Below are 22,207 nucleotides of genomic sequence, written 5' to 3'. Positions count from 1 at the left end.
TAAAAAATGTATTAAAAAGTGAATAAAAGTTTAAAGACCAGAAACGTCTTAAAGTTGATAATATAATGATATAAAACACATAGCTCGGGAGGAGACCTACAATCAGCTCAGAAGCTGAACTTGTGTATTTCTTATTATTTGCTAACAATTTTACAATATAAAATTATTTGGTGAAAATAAAATGTTTTATTTTCCATCATAATTATGTATTTTTTAAATGTTTATTATTTTAGTCTCACTAAGAGACATCACACTGTGCAACAGCCATGAGGTGTGTTGAGCCTCTCGCCTCAGGCAGCACCACCTGCAGCAAGATGTGGGGCAGCATCAGGGGCACAGTCACCTGCCTACACATCTGATGTCAGCATGAGTGTGAGACACTGCATGGAGAATCCGATTTATAAAAGTAACCTGATGGGGCAGAGGGGGGCATCGTTCTATAGCATTCCTCAGGCAGCACAGAGTTTAGGTTCACCCTTAGATACAGGGGTGTCAATGGAGTAGACCATTTGTAGGGTGGAATTTTCCAATAGTCCATTACTGGTCCAATTAGTTCACAAGCATTCAGTAGTAAGAGGATTAGCACAATGCAGGGTTCAAAATTATTATTTTATGGGGAATACAAGTACTTACAGGTTGTGGTTTAACTACACTCAGATCATGGGACACTAAACATAAGGAAAGTGGATCTATATGTCATGAGCTAGTACATGTGACTTGCAAATACATGGCAACATTTTCTCTCTTTAATTATATCACCATACAATCAAGCAGCAGAATAATAAAATGAAGAAGATGCTAATTCTGTATTCCCTTTATGTGCTGTGTTAGAAAAGCACTGATATGCAGCGGCTGAACACTAGAGGGTGATCATAATCTGTGAAAGCAAGAACTGGCTCTTCCATGTAGCCAGTGTTTTGAACATAAGTCACATGACACATATATTTTCCTGGACACAACATTGCCAAAACATTAAGATGTTTTCCTAATTTTAAGTGCTATGCTACTGATACAGAACAGCCTTACTCCCATCAACTTAAAATCACCATATAAACATATACATAAGCACCACCTAAACTACAGTATTGTACTGTCATTACTAAAAATATTACATGTAAAACGTAAAGCAATGTTGTACAGTTCAGTTCACCAATAACCAGTGTTCTATTTTTTTAGGTTGTCTTCCACAACTTAATAGACACAGGTACGACTAGCAGGATAAATTAAGATTAATTTGCACTAAGAAGCAAGTGATCTAACCAGTGGTTAAGGGAAGACCTCTTGGCCACTTGTAAGGTAATGTGTATAATTGGCGTTAATGGCTCTGCTTCTAATGAATAATAAAGAAAGATTAGGGTGGAAAGCGATGAAGTAGCACTTATCTGGTAACACTAGGATACGTTCCAATTTGTTGCCAAATCTAAACAATTCTGCCTAAAATCAGGTATGATGTTGAGACGCCTGTATCTCTAACAGGACTTAATGGGTTCCCCGGTCTTCCAAAATTTAAAATGGACTGGCGTGGGGTTTGATATGGTTTACATCGCCCTAAAGGCAGTAGATTTATTCTATTTCTGTGGATATAGGCTAGACTATTAAATTGTACTAACAAAAGAGTAAATGGAATATTCCTTATGTTAGGGTGAAAATATCTCCAGCGGTCACCAAAACCCAAAACATGTTAACAATTTCAAATCCTAATCAGTTTGCGGTAAAGATGGCACTATATTAAAATCAGGCACTCATGGGCTGATTGTAATCGCTAGCCAGAGCTATCTGCAGGAATGTATCTCGTTCCAGGGTTTCTATTCATGGTTGAAGGCATAAACATTGTGTATGCTAAGTTCACCTTTGGATGTTTCTAGAAGAGCATGTATGGCACAGTTATCCCCCCCCTTCGTCTGGACTTGGGGTCCCCCATTGCTTCAGACAACCAGAAATGCTTCATTAGTCTAACATCTGCAATAAGTAATTGAGACTCTTGCAGTAGCACAACATCAGCTTTCGACTTTGTATGACCAAGGAGCAACTTAACAATCCATTTATTTTGTGAACATACAAGTGCAATATGGTGTCTATTGGACCCCAGCTCCCATCCACCTATTGGAAATGTAGAGAGTCTTTGGATCAGAGATGTGTTTAGGTACGCTGAGGAGTCTTGGGAGGATGTTGGGGTTCTGAAAGGAGTCTTCTTGGGGAAGCATTAGAAATTGCTATTGGGAAGAAGGATGTGGTGGAGAATATTTTAACACTGTTGCAAGGTCTCCTGCTAGGTCTGCATGCTTTCGCTGGTCATTTCTGCTGGATCAGTGCAGGTCTGGAAGGTGTCATCTGGAGGCATGAGTTTTAGGATGGCAGGATATAATAGTTGGAACCTCCACTGTATTTTGAACAGCTCTGAGCAGAATGCACATCTATTTTTCCTTAGCTCCACAGAGTAGTACAAAATGAGTAGTATGATAGCATTTTGAATCTACAGGGGCTTTCGTCTTTTTATCGAGACACGGAAAAAAGTTTTTCAACCTCGTCAAATTATTTTTCAATTACCTCATTACCTCCCTAATGGTTGCTTAGAGGAGGACCACCAGGCTGTCACAGGGCCAATTCTACAAGCCTGTACAACTTTAAAAGGTCCTTGCAGGTCCAATTCCTGGGGAATGAGCACGGAAAAAACACGTGGTAGCTGCGAGACTGGTGGTTGACTCTGATAATCCTACCAGCCGTAGATTTCTTCATCACAATCTGTTTTCCAAATCATTCACTTTGTCGGTGATTCTGAATTCTGATGTTACGGCATACAGCTTAGTGAGGGCTACTGCCAGGTCACCTTTAAGCATAGAAATGTGAGGTGTGTACATCTACTTCTGATTGTAAACCCTGCAGTGTTTGATCTATATGCAGCCTCCAATGTACTGGGGGCAATTTTTCTTGCTACCTATTTTTAAAAATAATTTCTTGACTGTTTTGCCCCTGTTGTGAGCTGGCACTGGATTCTGGCTGCTCTTCTTCTGATGCTTCTCCCCTCACTGTGCGGGGAGCAGGCGGCGCTGCCATCTTGCCTTTAGCACAAGGACTGAGGGACACGGCCCAGCAGGCAGATGGGAAATTGTGGACGCTAACCGAGCCTCAACGGTGCCTAGAGACTCCCCCTGTGTGGTGAGGAGCTGGTGCAGTGTACGATGTTGCACTCTATAGTGTTTGTATGAGTTGCAGGTGGCGGAGCTCTGCTTCAGGGCTACTCAAATGCTGCAGGCAGATATCTACCTCTTATGGTAATAATAATAAATCTTTATTTACACAGCTTCATCATATTCCACATAAAATAAGAGAGACATTACAGAGCAAAAACATGGTAAAAAAGAAAGATTGACCCTGCTTGAAAAACCTTTCAATCTATGAGAATCAGGGGATGTAACAAATGTGGCAAACAAATGTCTAGTATGTTCAATTTCTGTACCAATAACCCAGCCACTAAAACTAGGCCATATAGTTCTGTCTATATATTAGAGGTTGCTCAAAGGAATTCAATCTTGATTCAAGACTAAAAAGGAAAGACTAATACAACAAAACTGTGGGGCACATTTACTTACCTGTCCTGTCACGATCCCCGAAAGTGCATTGTCTGTCCAGAATGCACTGTGCCACGACTCACAAAGATTGTGCGCCCAATATTCGGTATCTGTCGCTTCACTGCTCAGCTCCGCCAGACTTCACCTTCTTCTTACTGGTGTATGTAAGTGCATGTACTGCGACACAATTTTAAATTTAAATCCCGCGCTCAGTCCGAATCAGTTGGATCGCCTGCCGACCCCCCCCCCCATTTCTGTCGCATGAAAGCCGGCACGGCTGCGCCAAAATATGATCGCGTACCAAAATCCCTGGTAAAATACCTGTGCCAGCGGGTGCAATCCCCAAAAACGTCAGAATATCCAACAAAAGTGGGCCTGCGGACCCTTCGTAAATAAGCCCCTGTATGTGTGGTTCTGGCCTAAATGGGAAGAAGAGCTGCTCACAGCTTGCAGCACGGTGGCTCAGTAGTTATCAATACAGCCTTGCAGCGATGGGGTCCTGGGTTCAAGTCCGATCCAGGTCAACATCTTCAAAGAGTTTGTATGTTCTCTCTGTGTTTGTGTGAGTTTCCTCCGTGTCCTCCGATTTCCTCACACACTCCAAAACATACTGGTAGGTTGATGAGATTGTGAACCCCACTGAGGACAGGGATTGATCTGGCAAGCTCTGTGCAGCGCTGCGTAATCTGTGTGCGCTATATAAATAAAGGAATTATTATTACTGTTCATTTAAATAATATAGTTATAGAATACTAACAAAAACCCAAGGGACCCCATTAAAGTGAAGGATGTCTTTTTGGCACTGTTTGTGTTGTGTCATATTTATTGGTTATTGAATTATTGGGAATTCAATTCACCTTTCAACCATCATGTATAAGGTTCTTTGCCTCCTTTCCAAGTTCCTTTAGATTTGATTGAAATAACCCCGCTGGACAAAGAATTATTCTTAATCGATTAAAACATCAAAAGGCACATAAGTAACATCCACTGTGGAGTATGGCAAAGTACTGACACGTCCATTATGAGCAAAAACTGTAAAAAAATTAAAAAAAATGTACCGGTAATTAAAAAAAAAAATAATTCTGTGTGACATAAAAGCACATGCACAAAAGGCTCTCCATTTAACCCTTACAGTGCAATTCTCACAGGTTCCCTGCTTGTCTTTACTATGAGGTCCCTCTTAACACTCAGGAAATGGCACTAGGTTTAATCACTTGCCATGACAGATCACAGACTGAAACATCATGGCCTCTGATGAAGAAAACGGACATTGAACGCTATAATTTAGTTTTTTTGTCATCAGTAATTATATCTTTGTAAAAGATACAAATTATCCACACATATAATGATAGAATTCATATAGCAATGTGTCACCTTAGAAAACATGTTTAGCCTGTATATATGTTTTTAGCCATTGGAAAAAATGTAAGGGAAGATTAAAAAAACAAATTGTAAACTACTTTTTATAATTTACTTATAAATTTACTTAAAGGGGTTGGTCACTTTAACCAGGCAAGCATAATAGTGTCACTCATATAATACTTACTTTGAAAATCTACCATCAAAACCAGGGACACTGACTGTGTCTTCTTATAATGGTTATCCATGGTCTCCTTCCTTCTAAAATCAACTTTTAAAATTATACTAATGAGTCTGAGGGCCTCTGGGGTGTTGTTTCTAGAGCCCCTCAGTGATGTCTTTTCACTTGTTACAATAAGCAAAACTATCTCACCCCTCCTCTACCTATGTAATCTCACAGCAGGAGGAAGTCCAGGGGGGCGGGAAACCTGCTCTGCTAATTGTAAGGCCCCTTACACACCAAATATGGCAGCTGTATGTTGTAAAAACAGCAGGTAGCATACAGCCGCCACAGGAGTGCATTGGGCACAGCAAGGTAAACACACACGTGTGTGCTCAGTCTTAAGCCGTGCATACCTCCCAACCATCCCGGATCCAGCGGGACAGTCCTGAATTTCAGACTCTGTCCTGCCGGGCGAGAGGTATGGCCGGAGACATCAACTTTGTAGATGAATTTCTATAGGTATACAGAGAGCAATCAGCTCTCTGTATCACCACCGGGTCTTAGCCGTATCTTTGCACAGCAGATGCCGGCAGGCGCAGGGAAGTCATCATAGCGCGCCTTCAGGGCACTGCTGTAGTACAGACACGGTCAAAGGTTGCATTAACGCCTCACCACGCGTCATGGACACATGATGAGGCGCAATTACCCCCCCAAAATAATTGGCATGCGTAAAACGAGGGTGCACCCTCGTGCACTGCAAACGAGGGTGATGTCACTAGCGCGATCGCAGCTCGTGCCGGACTGTTCAGCAGGACACGTGATGAAGTGATCTGTGTCAGGGGAGCGTTGGAGTGACCCGGCACAAAACGCTGGCCCCAAGGGAGACATATGGACAACGGGACTGCTGCTCCTCGTCCTGCTATTCGCACTGCAGGCCATGGCCAGTGTTACCAGTGTTAATATGATCCCGGCAGACTGGAGACCAGTGCCAAGGCCCAGCCGGGGAGTACACTGCCTACACTGGGGCAGATTTATCAAGCTGTCTGAAAGTCAGAATATTTCTAGTTGCCCATGGCAACCAATCCCAGCTCAGCTTTCATTTCACTAGTGCTCATGAATATTTTAAAGGGGAGCTGTGGTTGGTAACTAGAAATATTCTGACTTTCAGACAGCTTGATAAATCTGCCACACTGTGTGTAGTGAGTGCGCTGTGTGGGGTGTAGTGTGAGTAGTGAGTATACTGGGTGCTGTGCTGGGTGTAGTGTGCTGTGCGAGTGTGCGGTGAAGATGATTTTCATGTATAAATAGCATCTGTTAACATTATATACAGCTAGGAATTAAATATTTGTATTACAGAAAATTTAATACTCCTCCTCAGCTAAAAATACTCCCCAAAAATAGTAAGAGGAGTATTATTACCCTTCTGTAAAAACGTTGACACGGTGGAGGAAGAAGCGAGACAGCAACAGGGAACGAGGAAAGGGAGCAGAAAGGGGGAACAATAAAAAAGGGAGCAGATAAGGGGGATAATGAGGAAGGGGAGCAGAGAGGGAACATAAGGAAGGAGAGCAGAGAGGGGGGACACAATAAGAGGGGGAGCAGATAAGGGGCATAATAAAGAAGGGGAGCAGAGAAATTGGGACCAATGAAAGGGGAGGGGGAGCAGAGACTAGTTCATAATAAAAAAGGGACAACAATAAGAGAGGGGAATGGGCCATAGTACAAGGTGAAAATAGTTGGTGTAAGAGCCATTATTTTATGTATTATACTGTACATTATTTATATTATACTGTGTGGGCATACGATGGGGGTGGGATAAGGGGAAGGGCAAGGGGCATGGTTTATTATCCAAAAAAATTACATGCATATGGCCCGGCAGCACATTTTGCTATGGAGAGGAGAGGGGGAGGAGCGGTCACCCTACCACATCTCCAGCTGAATGTATGTTGGGTTTCAGCCATTTGTGTGAAAGGAGCCTTACAGCGAGTGTGGAAACACCTACCAGAGCCCTCATGCTTATTAGCATTATAGTTTGTACGGTTGAAAAAAGACACTTGTCCATCAAGTTCAACCAAGGAAGGGTAGGGATTGGATGAGGAAGAGATTTAGGGGAAACAATCCTATATAGCATAACAATCAATGTTATTTAGGTGTAAAAAGGCATCTAGACCCTTCTTGAAGCTCTCCGCTGTCCCTGCTGTGACCAGTGCCTGAGGCAGGCTATTCCACAGATTGACAGTTCTCATAGTAAAAAAGCCCTGTCGCCTCCGGTGATTAAACCTTGGTTTCTCCAAACGGAGACAGTGCCCCTCGTCTTTTGATTTGATTTAATCTGGAACAACTTACCACCATATTTTTTGTATGGACCATTCATATATTTATATAAATTAATCATGTCCCCTCGTAGTCGTCTCTTTTCCAGACTAAATAAATCTAGTTGTTTTAATCTTTCCTCATAACTAAGACCCTCCATACCCCTTATCAGTTTTGTGGCTCTACGTTGAACCCTCTCCAGCTCCAGGGCATCCTTTTTATGGACCGGTGCCCAGAACTGGACAGCATATTCCAGGTGTGGCCGAACCAGTGCCTTGTATAGTGGTAATATTACATCCCTATCACGAGAGTCCATTCCACTTTTGATACATGACATGATCCTACTAGCTTTAGAGGCAGCTGATTGACATTGCATGCTGTTATTCAATTTATGATCTACTAGTACCCCCAAGTCCTTCTCAACAAGGGACTCTACCAGATTTACTCCCCCAAGGACATATTTTGCCTTTGGATTATTGGCCCCCAGGTGCATAACATTACATTTATCCACATTAAACCTCATTTGCCAAGTGGATGACCAAACATTGTTTGTCCAAGTCACCCTGCAGCCTATGAACATCCTCCATAGACTGTACACTACACAGTTTGGTGTCATCTGCAAAAATAGACACAGTGCTATTAATTCCTACCTCTATATCATTAATAAATATATTAAATAGTAGTGGGCCAAGCACAGAACCCTGAGGTACACCACTCATAACTGGTGACCATTCCGAGTAGGAATCATTGACCACAACTCTCTGGATACGATCCTTCAGCCAGTTTTCAATCCAATTGCAAATGATTTCTGCCAAACCAATAGCCCTAATTTTACCCATCAGGCGTCTATGAGGGACAGTGTCAAATGCCTTTGCAAAGTCCAAGAACACAATATCCACAGCTGCTCCTCCATCCAGGCATCTGCTCACCTCTTCATAGAAGCAGATAAGGTTAGTTTGACAACTTCTATTCTTAGTAAACCCATGCTGGCTGTCACTTATTATACTATGTGATGTCACATACTCCAGTATATAGTCTTTTACTAACCCTTCCAACACTTTCCCCACAATGGAAGTTAAGCTTACAGGCCTGTAATTGCCTGGCGAAGTTCTAGAGCCCTTTTTATATATTGGCACCACATTTGCCTTGCGCCAGTCACTTGGCACCACACCAGACATTACAGAATCCCTGAAGATTTTAGACAGTGGTACAGCAATAACAGAACTGAGTTCTTTAAGAACTCTGGGGTGTAACCCATCTGGTCCAGGAGCTTTGTACACATTGATTTTATTGAGCTTAGATTGGATAATGCCTACATGCAGCCAGTCTAGTATATTACAGGATGCATGACCCGCACTGGCACTGCCCACGTCAGAAGTTCTCTCTTTTATTGTATAAACGGAGCTAAAAAACCTATTAAATATCTCTGCCTTCTCTTGGTCTCCAGTCACCGATGCCCCATTACAGTTGATTTTAGTAGGAAAGAGGCCATGGATAACAAATATAAGAATATAACTATGGTCACGGTGCCTGGAGTAAGTGTCCCTGGTTTATCATGATGGATTTTCATGGTAGATTTCATTCAAACTAAGAAATTGAAAGCATTGCTGATTGGTTGCTATAGGTTACAGACAATTTTAGATGTCTCTTCTTAGAGTCCACAGTGATCACATGCAGGTGATAAATATCAATTATTTCCCTGTGGAATAGAGATGTTTCTTCCATTTCCCTATTTGCTCTATATGGGAATCAGCACAACACAAGTGGGGCAGTTGCCTGTAGTAACTTGGTTCTTCTTCCCATTTTTAAAGGACATCTGCCATCAGATTTAGTGACGGTGACTGCCCTCACTTAGCGTGTTTTATATCTCCGGGACATCTGTAATAATCCAAAATCAACTTTCTAACAATATGCTAATGAGTCTGAGGGTTATAGCAAGAGTGAGAGTTGTGGAAAAATGACCGCTGGGAGGAGCCTGGTGTCAGTCAGAGCGCCTCAGACTCATTAGCATATTTTTATAAAGTTGATTTTGGAGTATTACGGATGTCCTAGAGATATTCAAATACTGTACCTTTCCCTGGACAAGGTAGCGAGCAGTTAGGTGATTGCAGGCTACGGTCAGTACATGTAATGGTAGGTGTCCTGTCCTTTAAACTCTTTAATGCAAAATAAAAGCTGCCAAGTGATTGGTTGCTGCCAGTAACTGCCCCGCTACTTCCCTCTCCCGGTCTGTGTCTCTGCACGTCTACACTTGTCACTATTCCCGCCATATGTGACTCCCTCTAACACGGGTAAACAATAAGTCGCATTGCGCCCGTGATTGTCATGCAGTTCACATGTATCTTTCAAGGGTCGGTGTGCGGCCGAGACAACAATGGCTGCCCGGTGACTAACGGGTTAAGCGTTACCGCAGCGGCCGTGCTTTCGTCACTCTCCTGTTGTTTATCCTCCTTGGCGCGTCCCCGAAGCTCCTCCCCATCGCCGCGTGCTCACCGGGCCCGCGCCTGTTGTTAAGAACCCAAACAGTCCTAGACTCCGCCCCTAACCCGTTATTGGCTGAGACACAAAGTTGTCATAATTTACAACCAATCACTAGAGCAGCTCTATGAAGCGGCTGCTGTCATTCCTGGTTACACCCCCTCAGCTAGTCACCTCCCCAACCGCAACCAAAACATCCTTTGTCTAGAAGCAGCCTCTGCGCGCCATTGGCCAGTGCTCGCAAAGGCCGAGTTCTTATTGGATGTGACGCACATGGATTCGGGAGATCATTGGACTCTTCTGTCCCACAGCCCTGGGCTTGTGAATGGTTGGTTCTTGACTTGGTGACGGCAAAAAAAGCATCTACCTTCTGATTGGCTCTTAGCGACAGTGTTTTTACGTAGGCTCCCCCCCTTCTCCCTAAACCGCCGTTGATCGGTTTCCAGTCAGAAACAAAACAAAAGCGGCGGGAGGAGGTGGCGGTGGCGGCGGGTTGTGAAGGCCGCCCGGAGAATGAGCGACATAGAAGCTGGTGAAGGTGAAAGAGAAGAGGGAGCAAGAAGCAATCAGTAAGGAGGGGGAAGCGGAGGCTGAAATGTGCGGAGGAAGGGGGCATTGTGTCTGATAAGAGTGTCTCCCCTAGTGAGGAACGTCATGGCTCCCCCAGGGGCACTCACACTATGGTGACTACCTACCTGCCTGACTGTATGAGCTTATAGACTGACACGTTATATACAGAAGGGCAAAATGTGATGAGGGGGCAGATTATGGTATTGAGGTGTAAATCCTGTGATGAGGGGGCAAATCCTGTGTTGTGAGGGAATGTTATGTTATGGAGGGATACATTGTGATGAAGGGGCATAATATAAAATGGAGGGGTAAATCCTGTGATGAGGGGGCAAATCCTGTGTTGTGATGAAGGGGCATGATATGAAATAGAGGGGTAAATCCTGTGATGAGGGGGCATATTATAAAATAGAGAGGTAAATCCTGCGAGGGTATATTATAAAATAGAAGGGTAAATCCTGCAATGAGGGGCATCATGGCACTAAAACACTGGAAACTTGTCGATAATAATCTTTTTTTGTATTCCACCATGAAGAAATGTAGTATTGACAGTGGTGTGAGCGCCCCCTGTTGGCAGAGCCCATGCCTGGGGTAAATGAGGTGATGAGGTCTTCTATGGTGACATGTGTACTGTGTACAGGATATAATGTTTCTCTCCATTGTTGTACAGACATGTTCCCTTTGTGTTGTGGTAACTCAGGGGCAGACAATGCACAGAGTAATAAACCATCTGAGCTGCTAGTCAGGGGGTAATTATCACCCCGGTGACGCTCAGCTGGTGCTAATTATATGTCATTTTTTATTCTACCTGTGTGACAAACGCCTCCATCACCCATGTCCTGGCAGGGGCACATGGTTAGAGATCACCTTTCTACTTTTAGGGTCCTTTGTCTAGCTCTGAGGATGTGATTATTTCTGAGCATTTCCCAGCCCAATGTGTAAAATTGTACAAAGTATCAGTGTTAACCGTAAGCTATGCCAACTGTCAGCGGATTATCCTCATACAGTGTATGGATAACAAAGGCTGCCTGACGTCATAGACAACATGTCTGTGTGTTATTGTCCGCTTTCTCTTCCTGCTCCCGCTCTCTTTGTGTGATGTGAGGAGACTATATTAGGGCAGTATGGATGACAACTGTCCATGTATTATGGAGTAATCCCCCCCCCCCCCGAGCTGTCAGAGACATGCTTCTATTTATAGACAGAAGCCATCGGAGAGTTGTTGGATCCAGGCTTTCTTGTAGACGGCATGCCAGGGTTATTGCGCTCATTCCCTCATCTCAATGGACTTTGTTCCAGATGACTTTCCTGTGTGACTGTTGTCAGGAAGCGTCTTTGTGTTCAGTGCCCCCATCCACAGTCAGGGTAATTCTACATTGTACACAATGTAAACAAGGCAGAACCAGATCAGCTTCTCTAACATTCAGCAATGTCCAAGAGTTATTTGTGTAGTACAGTAGCCACACTGGACGGGTCTCCAAGAACCCTTTGTCCATGTGCTTGCTGCCAGTGTTTGGCTTGGGCTATGTTCTCAGCCATGTGCCTTTCTCCTTTGTCTGAAGCGAAGGCTATAACCAAATGTTTACGTCATCACATGACGCTCCGTTCAGAAGCATTGCAAGGCGAGCTGTGCCTGGGGCTCCTCTGTATACATGTTTTTGTGTATGTAATATTTTTATTATTATTAGAGTCGCTTGGCTTGATCTGCAATGTGTTATCTGTAAATAAGGATGGAGGTGGGAGGGTTATAGGTTTCTGCTTCTGTAACATTCACTGACATGTTTTCTAGTGCCCCTATATTTGGGAGAAGGCGCAGGTTAGTGGCTTGAGCGTACTTTGTGGATTCAGTGTAAACAGTGATCACTATGGAGCGACTACTAACAAGGTGGATACTTGGATGCACGTCACTTTAGGGGTGTTTCTGATCCATCCCGTCTCCCCGTCTGCACACGCTTTGTTTATGTTGGCAGGTGTTCATACTGTCGCATTGAGCGCTGTATTTTCATCGCCTGTTTCCCATATATGGCACCCTTGATCAATGGTGGATAGTTTAATGGACACGTTATAATGCACATAAATCACATGTCTAGCAGCTGTTTCCGTTTTCGTTGTGTAATCTGTGTGCGCTATATAAATAAAGGAATTATTATTATCTATCCAAATTAATTTTTGCATTTCTTTTGTACACGCTATAAAGGCAGCCGCTGCAGCTTCTATGGGGCCAATGAGGGGGGTGCAGATTAGTCTTATCTCCATTTGCATTTGCCTATGGGAACCTGCACAGGCCTCTCAATCCACAGGGGTGAGAATATGGTGGGGTTATTGACCCAGTGGTGACCAAATCCTGGTGGCCAGTAAATGGAGAAGTGGCAGCTCTCTTCATTACTTCTATGGTAAGGGGGCTACCAGTCTCCACAAGTTTGTATTCTATCTCTCACTCCTATTGTTTCGTCTGCCCATGTTATTACACTGTAATGTCTTCCTGTGTTTGCATATGTACCTCATGATCTGCAAATTGCTGCAGAATATGTTGAAGCTATATAAATAACAGTTATCGTTATCTGTGACATATCTTGAATATATGATAAAAGATTAAAGGTATACGTTGTGAGGGTTCCTTTGTACAGTGTATCTTCCCTCTTTGCCCCAGGGAGGTGAAAGGTGCCATTAGGTTAATTTACACGTTCCACAGATTTATGTAGCTGATTGAAGTGTATTCTCCCTTCCGCCCACTATTTTACACGTATGTAAATAAAGTTTAGTAAGTTTCCATGTAGATGTCATTATTGGCCTTGAGTTCCGAGATCTGTAAGAGCTCAGAGCTGGATTTTCAATTCTCTGGGGGGTCTTCCTTACCGGCTCGGGCTGATTATTCTATTGTGTAAGGTACAAATAATGTGTGGTTCATGTTCCTTCATCAGTTTCTGACTTGTATTCTGTAGTAATTTGGGCTATGTTGGCGCTTTACAAATGAGTAGTAATACGGATGGTTGGTATATAACGCCCTACAGAATATAGTTCCTTCAGCCACAGTGATGAAGATTGTATAAGTCAGTTCCGCTGCACACTTCAATCCATGTGCTGCTTTGTATTTCCATTTTTAATGCGATTACCATAAGCTTTATAGAATTATACCCCAATTGTACCTTGTTAGGAAAGTATAATGTGAGCATTGAAATTGAAAGTCCAAAAAAAAAGCCGAACGTCCGGTGTAGACTCTATACAACCCCCCTCCTCTGCTTTCTGCATCGGCAGTAATATGGATGCTATATTTACCTTTCTATTCTGGGATACCACACACGGATTTGGTTTGCTGCGCTTGCAAGTTGTTTGTTTAGGTTTCAGCTTGCTGACCACGTTGCAGAAGACGGGAGGAAAACTTGAGCACTGTTTACATATATTTGCTCACGAAATGACATTGAGTATTTTCGGCCCTCTAAAGGAAATCTTTCACATAGACGGTGCAGTTTAATTCCCAGGCACCATGTTTATAGTGAAGATAGATATCATATTATTGAAGTGGCTCAGACTGTGCAGAGAAGAAATGTCTTTTATTGAAGGTACACGGTTCAGGGAGTTTGGAAGATGGGTCTATTACTAGGCCCAGGTACACACAACCATTTCAGTGTTATTTTAGAGTTAAGTCTGATGTAAATAAATATTGGTGATGTCTTCTTATGTTTTTTTTCTTCTCTATTTACCCCCCACAGGTTGTCTTTCTCCTTTGGCATCTGTGTGGGAAGTGCCACACACTCCCCAAACCAACAACGGCTTTTGCTTGCATTTTCCAGTGTTTCTTTTGTCAGAGAGTGCAGCAAAGTTGTAATTCTTCCAGTGCCAGCCCCGAGCTGAGTGAGGAACCACAGACAGACATGGTGAAAATGACAAAGTCCAAAACTTTCCAGGCCTATCTGCCAAACTGTCACAGGACCTACAGCTGTATTCACTGCAGAGCACATTTAGCCAATCACGATGAGTTGATATCCAAGGTAAGTGGTTGTGGTTTTTATCAGTAAACTATTTGCTTTAAGCAAAGCTGAACAAGTCTTTTTGGTAAAGGTGGCCACATGATTTAGACAGGTTCAGGCGACATCAAATGTGTCTAGGATCCTACCATGTTTACTTCAGATCTCATACACTCACACAGCGGCCTCAAAGTAAATAATATGTACCTATCCACTGTAGGGTAGGGCCAAAACAACCTACCTGACCTACTTGGCCTCATGTGACACACCTGTTTATGCCATAAGGCTACATAGAAAAAGATTGTGGTCGGCTTTGTGGCTTATGTGTTAAGAGGGAGGAAGAAATAAAGCAGCACTTTATGGAGCTATATTGTATTGTATAGGTAACTAATAGGTCTTGGGAAAGCAGTATTGGTGTTGCGCCACCCAGCTTTTCTAAGAGAGTAATTAAGGTTCCTACACTATATTCAGGCATATTATACACATTTCCTTATTAAGATAGAAGGCATATTCTCTTGACTGTTTCAAGATATAACTTGATTTAACAGATCAGTGGTAGAAATAAACATTTGTAGAAACTCATAATAAACACATTTTTCTTCCCCCACAGTCATTTCAGGGAAGTCAAGGACGAGCCTACCTCTTCAACTCTGTGTAAGTACTTCTGTGCCTATTTTTACTTTCTAAAGATTTTCACACTATTACTTTTATGACCACATTGTTGGACAGTAGTCATGCCCACACTTGCTGCAACATGCTTGGATCCACCCAACGTGCATTGCTTGTCATTTCAATCAAAGGGAATGATCTGCTGACAGACCCCTCTAACCTGTGGCTTATATCCTCAGGATGTCTGTACAGTCACAATTTGAGCTCAGTCGACTTTTAATGTGTTTGGACAACCACAGATATTCAGCCTAGAAAAACAAGTTTCAAGATGTTTGCATTTCAGGAATTTACCATTTACCTTGTGAACTTTTTACCTTTAGACAGTTATTAAATATATGCTAAAAAAGGTAACCCTAATTACCTCTTTGACATCCATTTTATTATATTTTTCTGACTTATAAGATAGAGAAGACTTGCTCACTGAAATTTAAATCTATTGGTTTAATTTATTAAAAGTGGTCCTGTTCCCAGTAACAACCTATCAGAGCACAGCTTTCATTTCATACCCTGCCAAGTGAAAGCTGTATTGCAACTGATTATTTTGCAAAAACTTTTTGTTCTCTTATTTTAATCTCTTAGGGAAACCATCAGCATGGCCTTATGCTGCAGAGATTTAGTGTCCCAAACCTAGTATTCTAGATTATTGTCTCCGGCCATGTATCACTGATTTCATTCGGATCACACCTTGTATATTGGTCTGTAGTGCAAAGCTCTTATCCGTCAGGTCATTTCCTTATTTATAATCTGGTGAGTAGCTGTCATGTGCTATAAATAGATTACATGAGAGAGAGGAGTCCTTTCTGCTCTGCTAACAGCACCTGGCGTATATGGCATCTTCTCAAACTGCTAGTCGGCTCTACAAGTAGGAAATTCTAGAGGACTTGCTACCCGCTTGTTCTGTGTAATTTATACAGTCAGATTAGGAAAGTATCTGAAATGCTTGTAGTATTCGCTTCTGCTTGCCAAGATTTGCTGGTTTGGAATCTAACTAAGCCTCACAGATAGAAGTGGCTTGCTGCGTGTTAACCCCTTTATGTTTTAATTGTAAGTACCTCAAACAATGTGGTTTTTGTCCATACTTGTGTACTTAACCTTTTCCCTATGAATGCATTCTGGGATTCATGTAATATAAATCCAAGCTTTCCCCCCTCTAAAAGAAAGAGATAAAGAAAATGGCCAAAATGCTAAAATATAGAACAAGAAAAGAATACTCTCTTTTCTATTTCACTCCAGTCTCTGGAGACTAGTGGTTGTGACGTGCCACCTTCATCCCAGAAGACATTTCACATCATTTGGGCACTTTATTTTTAATTCCTTTTTTTTTTCTTTCTAACTGGAGCCGCAGCATGGCCATGTGATCTCTCACACAGCGATCACAGCTAAAATGGTAATACAGTATTTCTGCTTTCCCTTGTGTGACCCCGGCTGTCTCTAATGGAATCCCGTCCATTGCCACACAATGCTGCTGTTATTATTGTTAACGTCATGAGGGGGTTAAAACGGGTGTATGTGCAGGCTATTCTTTCTGGAGGCAGTGACTGCAATGCTTACTCATCACACTGCCCAACACTGAGTAACAAGGCCTATGAGAAATACAAATGGTCTCAAAATAAGGGTGTCTGCATTTATAGATACCCGAAGGTATGCAATCTGATCCCACAAGGTGTTTGTGGTAGCATTTACATAATGGCTTTCTTCTCTATAGTATAACATAGTCTGGCCCTAGAGTAATGTTATAATTGTATGTTAATGGAAAGTATTGTTTGTGAATGTGCTATGAAGATCGATACTTTTTGTTTGTCATTATTGACAATAAACTCCATTTGTCATGCAGGGTAAATGTCGGCTGTGGACCAGCAGAAGAGCGGGTCCTTTTAACCGGGTTGCATGCAGTTGCTGATATATACTGTGAGAACTGTAAAACCACACTTGGCTGGAAATATGTGAGTTACTAATACAAAGTTTTTGGCATAAAACTGCTTCTGATTGTTCAGGTTAAGAGAACATATTTTCAGACCGAATGTTTGTCAGTTCTAGTCTATTCATAGAGCATATTTAACAAACTTTTTATAGCAGCTTTTGGTGAAACCTTTTGAATACATGTGGCATCACAGCTATTAAAGGGAATGGGGAACACATGTCTGACCACTTGGACATCTTGTCATCAGGATAATGTGCTCTGGAATGAGTCAAGGGAATGGAGTATTGGTGTAATTGCTTGGCCCACACCCTGAAGTTTCACTGAGATGAATGAGGGAACAAGGAGAGTAGGAGCTGGGTGCCGAGGGGAGAAGTCTGACAGTTGCCAAGAGAAATTTAAAGTTAGTCCATAGGAGTCCTCCACAGACTGATCTCCTGTATAAAAAGCAGCGCGTTCTGGACTGCTGATCACATGACCCAGCAAACCAACACTCACAGGGTTCAAGATCTTTGTAGAACTTTGTAGATCTGTAATTTTCTGGAGGGGTTGGTTTTTAGGTCTATTTATGAGGCCCTGACCTTGTTAAAGGACTTTCACCAACAAGTAAATGGTCACCTTCTCTTTCCATCTTGGCTGCTATGCGGCAGCTTCATTAGCCCTTCAGTATTGGGATTCTCCAATTGTCCCTCTCTTTCCTGTTGAGGGTTTGTTCCTGTGCAGAATACAGTCCTCCCTCCCAGTTTTGTCTTACCAAGCGACGACAAGCACAGAGCTAAGGAAAGGAGATGCTAGTAAGAGTAAGGCATTTTGCTGTAAGGCTTCTGTTTTCTGTATTAATCACATTTCCTTCTTTCCCACAGGAACATGCCTTTGAAAGCAGTCAGAAATACAAGGAAGGAAAGTTTATCATTGAACTGGCTCACATGATAAAAGACAATGGCTGGGATTGATTCCTGTCCATTGCTCTCTGATCAGGTTGCACCTCATCGAAACCTTTATTACAGGCAATGTAAAACTGAACTGTGGATTTTCTTCTAGAGCAACCGATAAAATATTGAACTTTTCAACAAAAAAAAAGTAACCTCATGGATTGGTAGAGTAGAGTATGGACACGTTGTGGCTGAACTTGAATATCCACATGTTGTTGAAGGTTCCTTCTCCCTTTTACCTGCCCTCCCTTATGTAGACTATTCTTGTGTGTGATCAGCTGTCAAATTTTGCTGCAACGCACTGGAATAGATCCTTCCCATCCTCCAACGTGTAAACTTACATGTCCTTGAAACCTATGTTGGCTTGCAGTTATGTTATTGTGCATGCCTATACTGTTTTATCCTCTACACATCTTGGCATAACAATTCCAAAACAGAGGAAATGTGGGCATCGGACAAGGATATACAAGGAATAATCAACCCCTGACCTTACATGACCAACGTTTTGGACCTTGAAGTGCAAGGCTTCTCATGTCCTGGGACTGAAGATACCAGGAAGGAGAAGATAATGTTTTCCAAGCCTTCAGTGCATGTTCAAGACTTGCAATCCCTTTGTTGCTCTCCCTTAGTGCAAAGAAGTGCCAGCTTACAGTGATGTTCCTTTTTGGTTTACACATATTTTAGGAGTTCCCACGGATGGGGGAAGGTTCTCATGGTGAAGGAGAAAAAATAATATTATATAATATTTCTTGCCCTACAGTTTATTTGCTCCAGACTAATTCACATTTGGGAAACCATTTGCATAGAAAAAAATGAGTTAATGCAGTGGTTGCCGTGGCAGACCTCACATGGGAGCAAGATGGTTTGCAGAGACCATTATTGTGTAACTGGTGCTGCAGACATCAGAATTGTGTTATGGCTGGTTCCATTAACCATTCATTTAATGCACTGGAAGAAGAGGGCATTGGAAGTGATGGTCGGCCTGCTCCCGCTTATTTGCACATTCACAATGTAGGGAATCTTTCTGGTGTAAAGGCCCTTCTTGTTTGTATAGTATACTCCCCATTTTGTGTAGCATAGGTAATTTAAGCCTTGGGGTGTGGGTGGTTTGCTGGTTAAATCTTTCCCAAAGTTTCAGTAGAAAATGAACCTGAACAATATAAGTAAATGTTACCGACTTACATGTTACATTGCACAGTGCGGCTGCTGTGGAGGGAAGAAGGAAATTGTGAGCAAACTGAGCCTAACCTTCCACCATTTCCCTGTGTGTGGCATGTGTCCCATGTTATGGGCTACTTTTCTTATGATAACAATTGTAATGTACCCGCACATCATTTTTTGATTATATATTTTTTTTTGCCCTTTCTCCAGGCCTCTAACAATGAGGCAAGGACATCTGCTTAATATGAATTTTCTCTGCGCTTTTGTGGTTGATGTGGGCTTTGCATTACTATAGCTTATTTGTTTTTTATTCCCATTTATAGAAGTGTGATATTCTATCTTCTGCACATAACCTATATGTTCATTAGCCTTCAGAGGGCTGGGGGTTACAACCAGTTTTGGCTTTTGCAGGACCATTTTATTTTTCTATAAAACACTACCACTACTGTGAGCACTTTGAATCAAATGATACTATAAAAAAAAATCCATGCAATAGCAATGCTCCTGTCCCCTGCGCCTCCAAAATATTCTGTGTGATTCTATGTAATGCTAACTCTCAGTGTAATAACTGATGCAATGCTGCTTAATGCATTATCTAGAGCTAGAACTGCACTTTATGCTACTTGTCGATTTCAGCTACTGCTTTTATTCTATTTCTAGAAGGTAGATTACTGCTATAGGATGTAGATAGAAAACTTCTCTTTCAGTGCATTCTTCACATACACCTGGTCATCCTTTGCACTGTGTGAATCGGATCTTCATACAGTTGGAAGTGTACCGTGTCAGTAATCTATCGAAACCTCTGCTGGTGCTGAAAGAGGTTTTCCGAAAAGAAAGGTGCCTGCTTGAGGCTAGAAGCTACACTGAGACTGTTTCATGCTCCACCGATTGAATTTAACTATGAATGACAACTGCATAGAAATGGTTAAAATCGGTCGCTAGGACTGAAAATAGTCGCCGTGTATCCCTGGCCTTAACTGAACATGATCTATGAATATTAATCTGTTAGCTGGATTTAGACCATCGCCTTGTATTCACATGCAGGGGCTGCGGTGCAGCAGTGTTCACCATCGCCTGCAGGTAAATAGAGTGAACCGATCTGCTAACCTGTGTAATGTAAATTTAAGACCTTATCTAATATATCCCTATATATTTTGCTATGCACTTTGCTATGAATCCATTGAACTTGTGGGACTAAGTAACACACAGTTCCTTAGGAATATTGGCCTCCAAATTTCTATTAAAAAAACCTAATTTAATAAAATAAACAGCCACCCTGTTCTTGCCTCATGAACAAAGCATCCACCAATTATTAATGGCTCCCGGTTGTGGCTACGGTTATATATAAATATGTAGGACAGTCTGGTTACTGGTCCTGATTTGTCTTTGTTTTACAGCGGTTTGCATAAAACTTGAAAAATATATGTATAAAACATGAAATAAAAAAGAAAAAAAAAACATTTTCCATCTAACCAATTTTGTATATAATATTATGGATAATATTTAAGTGTTTTGTGTTTATGATGTTTTCTCCCTCCAAAAGTACTTTTGTTATTCTTGTAGCTACTTAAACATTTCTGTGTGTTTATATTTTTTTTGTTATATATTTTTATTTTCTGGGAAGTCATTAGGATTCATTACATTTTTGTGTTCCAGTACTATCCCAATCCCCTGATAGTAGACTAGCAGTCTGCCACGCCTGCCCCTGGTTATAAAGCGATAATAAGGGGGACTTGTACTTGATCTGATGCTCTCTCCTACCTGTCCTGATAACAGTGACGACGTTGAATAGTACTTGATGTGACTTTTACTTGATCCAGTGCTGTGTCCAGCAGTGATGAGATTCTACCCCTGACTCTTATGACCATAGGTTGCTAGAATCTAGAGACCCCTGCATTGTTGTGTTTCGGAGTCTGAACTATTTACTGCTTTGTGGTCACTCAATCTTTTCCATATAAAACTGCTAGAATGTTTTCACATGCCATCTTTACAGTGTTTCCACACCGGCTACTAGGGACAACCAACCAGCTTCTATCTAAACACATTGCCAGTCCATAGGAAGAGATGGTCTACCTCTCATTTCTACAAGTACTTACTTGTCCAGTGATGACCTCTTGACATTGTCACAAGTTAGGTGCATAGATCATTGTAAAGTGCACTTATTTTTTTGCTTTCTTCTATGTATTGGATCTGAGTAGCTGAGGGAGGGAGGTTCCTGGAAACTATTTGCAAACTCTTTAACATTTGCCTCATATTTGAAAGTTTTGCAAATGTGTCCTATGGCCCAGAGTGACATTTCTGCATTTAACTCTTTTACTCCTGATAGCAGTTGTGACTCCAGGCCCTGCTTCTCGGTCCTCCAAAAGTTTTATGGCAAGGATTAGAAATGGATTGTCATTACTGTGAAATTGTTATCCCAGGAGTCAGCGCCCCAGGACATGATATTGGGTCAAGCAGACCTAAGACTCATTCACTGTGCATATTAGACCACTTCAGTGTTGGAAGCCTGCTGAGCAGAGCTTCTAGATGTCCATCCCTGGAGACCTTCTATACTGAGATTGGATTTACAGACAGCGCCACTGTTGGGACATGCTGACACACAATGTGATGCCTAGTGCTGACACCTCACTCACTATTTTACACCATTTACACTGAATTTTTTTTATTTGTTTTGAGATGTCATAGCTTTGCTGTTCTGTCCTAGCTATATTGTACAACACTTGTGTGATTTGTTTCACGTTGTTGTATACAATTTGAGGTATCACAATAAAAGGCTTTAATCAGCATCTGTGTCTGTTTTCCTCTGCAATACACATCCCCAATCATGTTGATATAAAAAGTGTGTGGTCACTAGAATTAAAGGACACCGGTCATCAGGTCTGTGTCACTAGTCCTGTCACCTCTTCCTGTTGCAGCAGCTCACAAGGATCCCATCCCAGCCTTTATCTAGTTATTTCATACATTAATAATTGTAAAATCATCTATTTTTTATCATGTAAATGAGGCTGGTCACATGGTCAGAGGCAGTGATGTCACCCCTGTTACCCCTCCCCTCTCCTCCCCCTACTCATGTCTGTGTGTAATGTATAGTAAAGCATGGCTAGTGTGTGTGC

The 22,207-nt window shown here is 42.0% G+C and overlaps 1 protein-coding gene and 1 long non-coding RNA gene across 4 annotated transcripts; one reads left to right on the top strand and one right to left on the bottom strand.

Annotated features, from left to right (window-relative positions):
- Window positions 1-1,895: 1,895 nt before the first annotated feature.
- LOC140125684 (uncharacterized) lies at window positions 1,896-9,945 on the bottom strand. The gene is made up of 3 exons (XR_011854692.1): window positions 9,813-9,945; window positions 4,427-4,601; window positions 1,896-4,264 (listed from the first exon to the last, which is right to left on the bottom strand). It is a non-coding gene; the product is annotated as an uncharacterized lncRNA (long non-coding RNA).
- On the top strand, window positions 9,910-21,878 carry YPEL1 (yippee like 1). Of its 3 annotated transcripts, none has more exons than XM_072144531.1 (5): window positions 9,910-10,210; window positions 14,160-14,438; window positions 15,025-15,068; window positions 16,918-17,026; window positions 17,865-21,878. In XM_072144531.1, the coding sequence occupies exons 1-5, from the start codon at window positions 10,208-10,210 to the stop codon at window positions 17,952-17,954; spliced, it is 525 nt and encodes a 174-aa protein (XP_072000632.1). In that variant the 5' UTR covers window positions 9,910-10,207; the 3' UTR covers window positions 17,955-21,878. The 3 variants fall into 3 exon arrangements, with proteins under 3 accessions (XP_072000632.1, XP_072000643.1, XP_072000641.1); XM_072144542.1 differs by lacking the exon at window positions 9,910-10,210 and adding an exon at window positions 10,226-10,420; XM_072144540.1 differs by lacking the exon at window positions 9,910-10,210 and adding an exon at window positions 10,226-10,451.
- The last annotated feature ends 329 nt before the right edge of the window (window positions 21,879-22,207 follow it).

The sequence above is a fragment of the Engystomops pustulosus genome, chromosome 1, assembly GCF_040894005.1.
Source record: "Engystomops pustulosus chromosome 1, aEngPut4.maternal, whole genome shotgun sequence".
NCBI lineage: Eukaryota > Metazoa > Chordata > Amphibia > Anura > Leptodactylidae > Engystomops > Engystomops pustulosus.
The sequence above is the reverse complement of the archived record's forward strand: the minus strand, read 5'-3'. Positions and strand labels throughout refer to the sequence as shown.